The sequence below is a fragment of the Hypomesus nipponensis genome, chromosome 26 (assembly GCF_054491055.1).
Source record: "Hypomesus nipponensis isolate SF chromosome 26, ASM5449105v1, whole genome shotgun sequence".
Classification (NCBI taxonomy): domain Eukaryota; kingdom Metazoa; phylum Chordata; class Actinopteri; order Osmeriformes; family Osmeridae; genus Hypomesus; species Hypomesus nipponensis.
The window spans coordinates 9,368,317-9,380,000 of NC_140386.1; the positions used below are offsets into that span (position 1 = coordinate 9,368,317).

The 11,684-nt window shown below is 55.7% G+C and overlaps 1 protein-coding gene across 5 annotated transcripts in view; it reads left to right on the forward strand.

The window, feature by feature from the left end:
• mast2 (microtubule associated serine/threonine kinase 2) overlaps positions 1-11,684 on the forward strand; it is a 96,857-nt gene that overhangs the window by 33,894 nt on the left and 51,279 nt on the right. Inside the window, exon 1 of one of the 5 annotated variants that reach the window (XM_084692363.1) lies at positions 872-2,919. The exons of the other annotated variants lie outside the window; for them this stretch is intronic. Coding sequence (XP_084548489.1) covers positions 2,881-2,919 — 39 coding nt within the window. The 5' untranslated portion in view covers positions 872-2,880. Of the gene's footprint in view, positions 1-871; positions 2,920-11,684 lie in introns of those variants that run through there. 5 annotated transcript variants of the gene reach the window in all.

Sequence of the window (11,684 nt, forward strand, 5' to 3'; positions counted from 1 at the left end):
GCCTTCCTTGACCACATACGTGGGAGGGTTTAGCTCCCTCTCTCCCTCCGCAGTAGCTTGTTATTTTATTTTTCTCTCATCCTCCCTCCACTCTCTGTCTCTCTCACACACACACACACACACACACACACACACACACACACACACACACACAGCAGTCACAGAGCAGGGTTCTGATTGGAGCCAATAACAGCAGGTTTGCCTGTCATGCACAGAGTGTCAGAGTTGATCTCCTCTGTCTTGTCCTCCACTTCATCCCCATATCCCCACTCCTTTCCCTCCAATCTTTCTCCTCTTCTCCCCCTAGCTATTTACTCTCCCTCCCTCCCTCCCTCCCTCCCTCCCTCCCTCCCTCCCTCCCTCCCTCCCTCCCTCCCTCCCTCCCTCCCTCCCTCCCTCCCTCCCTCCCTCCCTCCCTCCCTCCCTCCCTCCCTCCCTCCCTCCCTCCCTCCCTCCCTCCCTCCCTCCCTCCCTCCCTCCCTCCCTCCCTCCCTCCCTCCCTCCCTCCCTCCCTCCCTCCCTCCCTCCCTCCCTCCCTCTCGCCCGCCTCGTCTCCATTGAGAGAAATGTCAGTGAACGCTGTTGCCGAATCAGCGGTGGACTGACATCTGAACAGGGCATCCAACGTGTTCTTTGTCTGATTGTGGGATTAGCAGGAGAGTAAAAAGGGGAGAATGAGCGGGAGGGGCTGAGGAGAAACAATGGCCCTTAACGACACGGCAGACACCCACTCTGTTCAAATATTGCCGATGAATTATTAATTAGTCAGTGCACTCATCATTTATTTATCTCATTTGTGAGAGAAAAGCATGCACCACATATTGTGTGTGTGTGTGTGCGCCTGTGCATGTGTGGCCCTTGTGTGTGTGTATGTGCACCTGTGTGTGTTTAAACGCTCCCCCATGTTTTGATTCCGAGTGAGTGAGTAGGACCATAGCAGGAGGCGTGGCCTCTTCCCTCTCTCCATTCACTACATGCTAATCCCCGCCCGCCCGCTCGCCTCTGATTGGCTGGCCGGCTCGACAGCTCCTCTGACGGGCGAGGGGAGAAGCTCCCGCATGCTGGAAAAAACGGGGGGAGGTGTTTGAGCGTGTGAGCGAGCAGAGCAGAGCAGAGAGAGGAGAGAGAGACAGAGACAGACAGAGACAGCGTGAAGGAGGAAAGCAGCAGCGTCTCATTCCAGGATCATGCTTGGTCTCAGCGGACAGGATTAGCTCCACTCCGACTGACTTCTCCTCCTCTCCTGCCGCCTCACCCCTCCATCGTCCTCAGCTGCCCTGGGTCGCACGCCCCCCTCACTACCTCCGGACTCGGACGCGGCAGGGGATGGTCGCCGCTGCCGTGTGCTCGTGCGACACGGCCAGCCCTGGAGCGCTGCGAGTCACACACTCTGCCCCGGAGTGTGTGTGAGTGTGTGTGTGTGTGTGTGTGAAGTGTTTTCTCTCCGTTCTTTGTTTCCGGCAGTCCAAGTGGAAAGTGCTTAACAGAGGGAAAAGAGAGTGAGGGGAAGCCAGAAAGAGAGAGACCTCTTCTTCTTCTGAGCCGCCTGGACAGTAGGTGTCTCCTCGCACGAGCTGGTCTCTCTCAACAGTTCACCTGTTCTGCAGCAGGCGACGGCTCTTTTCACACCTGCAAACACGCCGAACCAGGAACGACAAGCACCTCGTTATAAAGCCGGTCTGTCTGTCCGAGGAGTGTGTGTGTATTGGAGAGCAAAACTGTTTACAGTCCAGGCTTAATGAAGCGAGGCCCTCCCCTCGGTCCGGCCCCTGTTGTCATAGTTAATGTCCGGGGTGAACTGGCCATGAATAATGCAAACGCCTGAGCTCTCATAGAGAACACAGTCTGTGAGGAACAGACGAGAGACATAGAGAGGGAGGGAGAGAGAGAGAGAAAGAGAGAGGGAGAAAGAGAGAGGGGGAGAGGGAGAGAGAGAGAGGGAGAGGGAAAAAGAGAGAGAGAGGGTAGGAAACGTAACAGCAACAGACAGAGCTGTAAGCCTGCACTGTATAGTACACGCTGTCCACAAACCGCACAAGCTCAGAGAGAGAGAGAGAGCGAGAGAGAGGGAGGGGGCGGGGCCTTGGGCCAAACAGATGAATGAGAGAGGAGCGGAGAGGGGCTGAGCTTAGACACAACACGTGCTCCGAGAGAGAAGGAGAGCAAGAGAGCGTGCGAGGGAGAGAGAGAGAGAGCCGTTCACTCCTCTGTCTCCGTGTGTGCGATCGGCACCAACTTCCTCAGGAAGGACAAAGAGAAGACTGAGACGAGCTGGAAGAAGAGGAGCAGGACTGCGTCTCTCACACACACACCGGACACGTTGACAATAGCGCTGGGTGTTTGGTCGGCGGCGGCGTGCTCTCGCGGCGCCGGTCATGCCCCTGGAATGCAGCTCAGCCCCGCCGAGGAGGAGGGGGGCACAGCCTGACCTCTGACACCGTCACCGCCGCCCGGAACAGACTCCCACGGCTCCACATACCGGGAGAGAGGAAGAGAGACACAGAGGGAGAGAGAGACACAGAGAGAGAGAGAGAGAGAGAGAGAGAGAGAGAGAGAAAGAGGTGAGAGGAGAGAGAGAGACACAGAGAGAGAGGAGAGACTGAGAGGAGAGAAGAGAGAGAGAGACGCTCTGAAGCTGAGGGCCCTGTAAGAGGCCGTGTAGGCATGAGGACTGACTGTGGACGCCACACGACCAGCGAGCAGGGATCTAGGAGTTGACTTCACCTCGGAGGAAGAGACACCCTTTTGGAAAAGAGCCCGAACTCAACGACTCCCCCATCCCGACCCCTCTCACCTCCCTGCCCCCCGCCCCCTCTCAGGCAGGGAGGGGTGGATCCAGACCCCAGGGGAGCAGGTGAAACCGGCCAAACAAGCGGAGACATGGACGACTCCAGTATACTGAGACGCAGAGGTCTCCAGGTGAGACTGATCTGACACTGATCACCTCCTTATATCCTGTTACATACTCTGGAGCCAGGTGTGTGCGTGTGTGTGTGTGTGTGTGTGTGTGTGTGTACTGGAACTTATGTAGCTGTCGTTGGCTACCACATATAAAGTCCCCTTTGACAGACATACAGATAGAGGCAGACAGACAGGCTGGCAGGCAGGCAGGCAGACAGGCAAGAGTGGGACCCGGGCCTCTCAATAATGTGTCAGCATATTCAGCAGCATTCACACACACACTCACACACACACACACACACACACACACACACACAGCATCAAACCTCAAACAGAAGAAGCTTTGCCATTGATCAGGAGTGAGCTAGTCTGGGAGAAGGCCCTTTTCTCTGTGCCTCCGCCTGTTGTCTCACACAGTCCCACAGAAGGCGCTCTCCAGTCGGACGTCACACACAGGGTGTGTGTCTCCCCAGCCAGGAAGCCCTAGAAGGACTCGGGCTTCAGCAGAGCGCTTGTCTGACCCTCAGGGACCCCCTGCTTCATCCTCTACCTGTGTCAGCGTGTGTGAAGAGCGTGTGAAGAGAGTGTGCCGTGACGCAGCCCAGCTGTGGGGCCTGTGTCAGGTCAAGTGTCCTCTGCCCCCTCTCGCCCCTCTCTCGCCCCTCTCTCCCTCCCCTCTCCCTCCTCTCTCGCCCCTCTCTCCCTCCTCTCTCTCCCTCCTCTCTCGCCCCTCTCTCCCTCCCCTCTCCCTCCCCTCTCTCTCCCCTCTCTCCCTCCTCTCTCGCCCCTCTCTCCACCCCCTCGCTGGCCCTACAAGTGCAGCTGTCTCTCTGAACTCAAGTCATACTCTGAACTTCATTGACATGCATACACACAGTAACACACACATCCACACAGCAGTGTACGCACACACACACACACACTCACACACACAGCAGAATACACACAGTGATGCACACACACACACACACTTTTTGTTGTTTTCTCAGGGGTTGTTGTGTGGTTTTAGCTCCTCTGCTCGTCAAGGACCGTCTCAGCCTCAGGGCACGAGGCCAGGTGATCATTCTGAGAGCACACACACACACACACACACACACACACACACACACACACACACACACACACACACACACACACACACACACACACACACACACACACACACACTGTGTGGGGGATCTGTGTACTGTAAACACAGCGTGCTATCTGAGAGGGTGAGATTGCGTAACAGGGTCTCTCCTGGGGGCTCAGAGTGAAATCCTAAACTCGGCCCGCGAGCCCTGCAGAGAGATGAGCTCACCGTCTTTGTTACACTGGAGAATACAGAATGTTCCTTCAGTTGTGTGGTGTGTAGAGAGAGAAAGAGAGCGAAGGAGAGAGCGAGAGATTGTGTGAAATGTGCAAGTTCTGGTTCAGAGTGACAGACAAAGTGACAGACAGAGTGACAGACAGACGGAATGTTTCTGAGTGTGAGAGACATGGCTATGAGACAGTGTTGAATTGAGCTTCACTGTGTGTGTGTGTGTGTGTGTGTGTGTGTGTGTGTGTGTGTGTGTGTGTCAGAGAGACCGTGTCCCTGTTGTTGTAAATCCCTCAGTGTGGTTAGGTTCCCATGAGGGAGCCCCCTGGTTGTAGGGATGAACACACCATGCTCTGCTCTACACACACACACACACACACACACTCCCTGGTGATGTGTCCACACACATGCAAGCCACTCTGTTGGCCGTGTGTGTGTGTGTGTGTGTGTGTGTAGATTGGAACAGCAGCACAGCATTAGCTTCTAGGGCTGGTGAATCAAGCGTGATGTGTGTGAGACAGGCTGAAGCCTGTAAAGCCTTATAGTTGGCACTGTTTATAGCATAGCAGGTTAAAGTCCAAGGTGTGTGTGTGTGTGGGGGGGGGGGTTTGGGGGTCGTTAGCCCCCACTAATAACTCTGAGTGCTCCTCAGGGTCATAGCCCCCCCTCCCTCCTCAGTCCAGCCCGCAACAGCTGCCCTTGAGCACCATGCATTTATTAGACACAGAGCTTAATTGTGGTGATGGATCCAGTTCTCCTAACCTCTCTATCATTGGCTGTTATCCCAGCCCTGGGGGGGGGGTCTCCCTCCCCGGTTCTCAGGGGCTGCAGCGTGTGTTTCTCCTCCTGTGAGATCAGGGTCTGAACGGCCTCTCTCTCTCTCTGGACCCGCGCTCTGAGGCGCCGACGCCAATTTAAAAAGTCATGAATACAAACGACGTCTTGACAGTCTCTGATGAGCGGCGGGGCGATGAGATTCATCTGTGGTAATTGGAGGGATGGGACCTGGCCATCCTCCACCTCCCCATCCTCCACCTCCCCATCCTGCCTCATCCCCCCCACTCTGCCTGGTCCACAGCAGTGGGGTCAGTTGACTGTGTCTCCCTCCAGCCGTGGCGTGGGGACCATGGGCGTGTCGTGGCTCCAGGTTGGGCTCAGCCAGGCAGTCTCGTGCTCCCAGCCTGGGATCAGTGCAGCCATTCAGTCACCCGGGCAGGGATAGGACACAAACAAAGTTTGTGTGTGTGTGTGTGTGTGTGTGTCTGTGTGTGTGTGTGTGAGAGCTTGCGTTTGCCAGCATCTGGATCAACGCCCTTGGCGGCACTATGCAAAGCTTTCACAGTGTTTGTCTGTCTGCCTGGCTATCTCTCTCACACACACACACACACACACACACACACACACACACACACAGAGGTGTCGACTCACATCTGCTCACACATTCACTTTCCCATCGAAATCACTATCATGTGCTTCCACTAACGGCCCCACGTCGCCGACTGTTCTGCTGCAGTGGCTTTTAGCCTCTTAATCAGACTTGTAGAGCCACGCTCACCGTACAGAAGACATCCCTGTTGCCCAGACATCACCTCTTCTGTTCCCCCTGAGGGTCCTTGGTGTCGGGGGGGGGGTACAGGGGGGCTTCTGGGGGGGTCTGGAGGTCTAGACCTGGGTGTTTGGGGGTGCTGCCAGGGCACTCAGAGGCAGGAGAGTGTCACACACTGCTGGGTTACCCCTGACGACAGAGCAGGGATGGATGTTGCCATGGTGCAGACAGTTTGTATCCCCACTCCTGTGTCGGGTCAAGCAGGCAGACAGACAGACAGACAGGCAGACAGACAGGCAGACAGACAGACAGACAGACAGACAGACAGACAGACAGGCTGGCAGACAGACAGACAGACAGACAGACAGACAGGCTGGCAGACAGGCTGGCAGACAGACAGACAGACAGACAGACAGACAGACAGACAGACAGACAGACAGACAGGCTGGCAGATAAACAGAAACAGACAGACAGACAGGCTGGCAGATAAACAGAAACAGACAGACAGACAGGCTGGCAGATAAACAGAAACAGACAGACAGACAGGCTGGCAGATAAACAGAAACAGACAGACAGATACAGGCAGAGACAGACAAAGAGAGAGAGGAAGCAAGACGGTGTGTTGTGGAGAGAGGCCGATGCTGTGAGAGCTCAGGTGCAGATAGACGGGCGAGGGTTCAAGGGGAGGGGGGGCGGAGGGTGTGGAGGGGGGGGGGGGGTTAGAAGCATGAACATCCACGGGGTTGTCACCCCCCCCCTCCCCTCCCCTCTCATGGTCTGCAGGGCAGGGCAGCCTGAGGAGCACCCAGACTGGGCCAGGGTAAATGGTTCTACCGCTCGACTGGGCTCCTAGACGGGGGCACCAGTGTGTGTGTGTGTGTCTTTGGGGGGGGGGGCTTGAGGTGGGAGCTGAACAGCAGCCAGATTGTACTTGCCGGCAGGAGAGAATGAGAAAAAGCTATTGGACAAACTGGGAGGGAGGGAGGGAGGGGGTGGGGAGGGAGCGAGGGGGCAGGGAGGGAGGGAAGGAGGGAGGGGTGGAGAGGAAGAGTGATGGATGGAGGGGCAGGGCGGGGTAGAGGGAGGAGGCTGGGAGATGGGGGGGGGGGGGGGGGGGGCTTGTTTTGGCTCCAGATCAATACAGTAAGCACTCCCAGTTGAACAAGGCCGGGCTGGTTATCAACCAGCTCGCTGATCTGACCTGGTGTTAGCCTCAACGCTAACCGTACAGATTGACTCAAAGAGAGACGGGCGCCAAGCTAACTCAACCAACAAGCTGCTTCTATGACAGGCAGACAGACAGACAGACAGACAGACAGACAGGCAGGCAGGCAGGATATCTCTGGCTGGCTTTAACGGGCCTCATGTGCTTTGTAACACCTAACGACCATGATAAATCATCTAGACCATAATGGCCCATGTATGCAGGCCATATTGAACAGATACTCTTATTACCCTGTGCTTTGTGGGAGTGGACTCCCCCCCCCCCCCCCCCTCTCGTCCTCCTCCTCCCCCGACTCCCACCTCTCTCCCTCAGATAGGTGAGGCCTAATGGGGCCCTGTGGAGGCAGTGTGCTTTCAGCGTGGTGGAGCCACCCTCCTCCTGCTCCTGCTCCTGGTCTTCCTCGGGGCCTGACAGACCAAGCGAGGCTCTCTCAGACTCTGAAATATTGATGACCCCGAGGTGCCGCGGCTGAAAGATGAAATCTCCCCCCCCCCCCCCTCCTCCGAACACACACACACACCACCCCCCATCCCCTCAACACACACACACACACCACCCCCCATCCCCCCAACACACACACACACACCACCCCCCATCCCCCCAACACACACACACACACACACCACCCCCCATCCCCCCAACACACACACACACCACCCCCCATCCCCCCAACACACACACACACACACACCACCCCCCATCCCCCCAACACACACACACACACCACCCCCCATCCCCCCAACACACACACACACACACACACCACCCCCCATCCCCCCAACACACACACACACACCACCCCCCCGCAATGTCTCCTCGTCTTTGACCAGTATGTCCACACAAGAATCGTGGGGTTAAGAATTCTCTGACAGCCAAACAATTCCAAAGTGCACACAGTGGGGTGGCTCATTCCTGGAGGTACTTGTGATTGGGGGAGGGGGGGCGGGCGTGCGATATTAGGAAACCAGGGCGAGAGAGGAGAGCGGGGCTCGAGACTGCAGCCGCCCACTAAGAAAACACAAACAGCTAATCAGCTCGCCGGATTAGGATTTATTAAAACTGACCAGGGGTGCAGTGAGCGAGACACACTCAGAGCTGTCCTGCTGCTGTGTGTGTGTGTGTGTGTGTGTGAGGGAGGGAGGATGGCATGTCCGAGGGGGCGGGCGGCAGGGGGGGTGGAGGTCAGGAAGCTGGGGTGCAGGCGGGTGCTGAGCTGGTACGGAGTGAAGCTGTGTATCCTGAAGGAGAGCGGCGTCAGACAGGTAGGAACACACCAGGGCCAGGCTGATGTCTGGAGGAGGAGGACATGGTCACGGGCTGTGGACGGGCTGTGTGTGTGGGTCTCTCTCTCCCTGTCTCTCTCTCTCCCTGTCTCTCCTTCCCTGTGCTCTCTTTCCCTGTTTCTCCCTGTCTCTCTCTCTCTCTCCCTGTCTCCCTATTTCTCTCTTTCCCTGTCTTTCTCTCTCCCTGTCTCTCTCTCTCCGTCTCTCTCTCTCCCTGTCTCTCTCTCCCTGTCTCCCTATTTCTCTCTCTCCCTGTCTCTCTCTTTCCCTGTCTCACTCTTTCTCTGTCTCTCTCTCTCTTTGTCTCTCTCTCTTTGTCTCTCTCTCTTTGTCTCTCTCTCTCTTTGTCTCTCTCTCTCTTAGCCAGTGGTCAGGTTATTGGACGGGCTGTGTGTTGTCTCTCTCTCTCCTTGTCTCTGCTTGTTGTTCTGGCAGTCCTATTCCTGTATCCCCTGGATGTGGTCATGTGATCTGAGGGCAGTCATCAATACTTTGGCCTCTGGAGCAGCATGTGCTGCTCATCCCCAGCAGGGCAGCAGCCTTCTGTCTGCTCAGCACTATCTGGAGGCATTACTGAGCGCCGCTCTCTCTCGCTCTCTCTCGCTCTCTCTCGCTCTCGCTCTCTCGCTCTCCCTCTCGCTCTCTCTCTCTCACTCTCTCTCTCGCTCTCTCTCTCCCTCTCTTTCTCTCTCTCTTTCTGTCTCTCTCTCTTTCTGTCTCTCTCTCTCTCTTTCTGTCTCCCTCTCTCTCTCTCTCTCTCTCTCTCTCTGTCTCTCTCTCTCTCTCTCTCTTTCTGTCTCCCTCTCTCTGTCTCTCTCTCGCTCTCGCTCTCGCTCTCTCTCTCTCCCTCTCTTTCTGTCTCTCTTTCTGTCTCTCTCTCTTTCTGTCTCTCTCTCTTTCTGTCTCCCTCTCTCTCTCTCTCTCTCGCTCTCTCTCTTTCTGTCTCTCTCTCTCTCTATCTCTCTCTCTCTCTCCTCCAGCTCAGCATGCTTCTACCACCCCCCTCTGCTCCTCTCTCCCTCCCTCTCCTCCTCCTCCTCCGTCCATCTCCCTTTCTTCTCCAGACCCCCGGGGATACTCTTTCATCCTCCAGAACCAGCCTGCTGCTTCCACAGGAAGGTGGAGGTGGAGGGGAGGATACACACAGACATGTTCCAGCAGTTTCCCCCTCCGCCCCCGAGCCAGAGAAGGAGCAGGGGAGACATGTAGGAGAGGAGATGGAGAAACTTAGCAGAGCCTCTTTAATAATTGATCACCAACTGTTCTTTTGCCGTTTCTAGGGTTAAGCAAGGTTCACTTGACGGTTTTCCAATCAAATTCACTTGTTTGGAATGCCATAAGCATTCTCCCGTGACCTCGAAAAACTTGTTTCTCTCTCTCTCAGCGAAGTTGTTTTCCCCATTTTGGAATGCGGTGAGAATCTAGACAATACCCACGAGGCACTTCGTCAACTCAGAATCAGACGACTCTGGAATGGCACGGTTGCAATGCATCATGGGAAACCCAGCGTTTTTATGACTGAAATGCTTCAGTGTTGGGGCCGTGTGTGGTTTCACACTTCCTGGTGTGCCTCCTCTTCCCGGGGTAAGGTGGTGGGCTGGTCTCTGGTGACTGGGTCAGGTGGTGGGCTGGTCTCTGGTGACTGGGTCAGGTGGTGGGCTGGTCTCTGGTGACTGGGTCAGGTGGTGGGCTGGTCTCTGGTGACTGGGTCAGGTGGTGGGCTGGTCTCTGGTGACTGGGTCAGGTGGTGGGCTGGTCTCTGGTGACTGGGTCAGGTGGTGGGGTGGTCTCTGGTGACTGGGTCAGGTGGTAGGCTGGTCTGGTGACTGGGTCAGGGTAGTAGGGTGCTTCATTAAGGGTGACAGGGTAAGGTGGTAGGCTGGTCAGGGTAGTAGGGTGCTTCATTAAGGGTGACAGGGTAAGGTGGTAGGCTGGTCAGGGTAGTAGGGTGCTTCATTAAGGGTGACAGGGTAAGGTGGTAGGCTGGTCAGGGTAGTAGGGTGCTTCATTAAGGGTGACAGGGTAAGGTGGTAGGCTGGTCAGGGTAGTAGGGTGCTTCATTAAGGGTGACAAGCGTGCGGCAGATTTCAGAGACACCGGATGATGCTGAGTGGCAATAGTCACATCTCCTACGGCGCTGTAATTGGTCTTGGCCGGTGATGGGACTGTGTGGGAGGACAGTGACGAGGCCACTAGAGCAGAGAGAGAAAGAGAGCGGTGGAAGGAGAGGTGGAGAGACAATGGAGAGGGAGAGAAGGAGAGAGAGGGCGAGGAATAGGGAAATACTGTGACATGCTGGGGGTCTGAGTCATCCAAGCCTTCAACAGCTCCACTGGCCTCTTGTCATCTGTCTGTCAGTCAGTCTATCTGTCTTTGCTACTCTGCATGCTTCCCAGAACTGACATCTGCCCTTCCCACACACACACACACACACACACACACACACACACACTTGTAGGTCAGTGAATCAAAAGAGGAGAGAGATGGAGAGAGACAGGAGAGGGAGAAGGAGAGAGAAAGATAGAAGGGGGTTAACTGGACCAGAGTCACACAGCATTAGTGTCACCCCCCCCCCCCCCCCCCCACCCCCACCCCCACCCCCACCCCACCCCACCCCACCCCCACTGGAGGTCGCACCCACCCGCTGGACATCCACTGACCACCAACCTTGGCACACAGACACTGTTGTGTGTTCCAGGCCTTGTGTTTTAGCTTAGCAGGCTGAGCTGCTGGACTTTGACTACAGAGCCCGCTTAGTGGGCAGAGATGGACTGGCTGTTCTGAGACATGGGAGGGAGGGAGAGGGAGAGGGAGATGGGTTGGACCTGCCATCAGGGAATCACTGGAACACACACAGGACATGGATAAACCAGACAGACACTCCCACCTATCTGGAGCTTTGACGGTTTCCTTGCTGACTTTGGGGGGAAACTTTCTTCCCCAAAATATTTCTTAAACCTTTGAAAACTTTCTATCCCCCAAAATATGAAAGACCTTTAGAAACCTTTTTTTAGGAACTTTTTATCGACAAAAAATATGAAAAACTTTTAGAAACTTTTTTTTGCAAATATTTTCCCAAAAGTGTTTGCGTCGTCGTCAGGTGTTTTAGGCCTCTGGCGCGCACACACACACACAGACTCCTAGTTGTCCCTAATGAGGGGTTGGTTGTTGACCAGCTCTGATTGGATTAAGCCTCTTCTGTCTTTGATGATGAGCACATGAGATAAGCTGCCTGGCACAGCTTCCCCAGGCTGGGCGAGGACCGGGCAGGGAGGGGGGCACTCACAGGACTGGCCCACACACTAGCACACGTGCACGCACACAAGCACTAGCACACGTGCACGCACACACACACACACTTTCGGAGAAACAAAGCAGATAAGAATGAAGAGAGCAGGCTCATATTGAGAGACCGATAAGCAGCTCAGA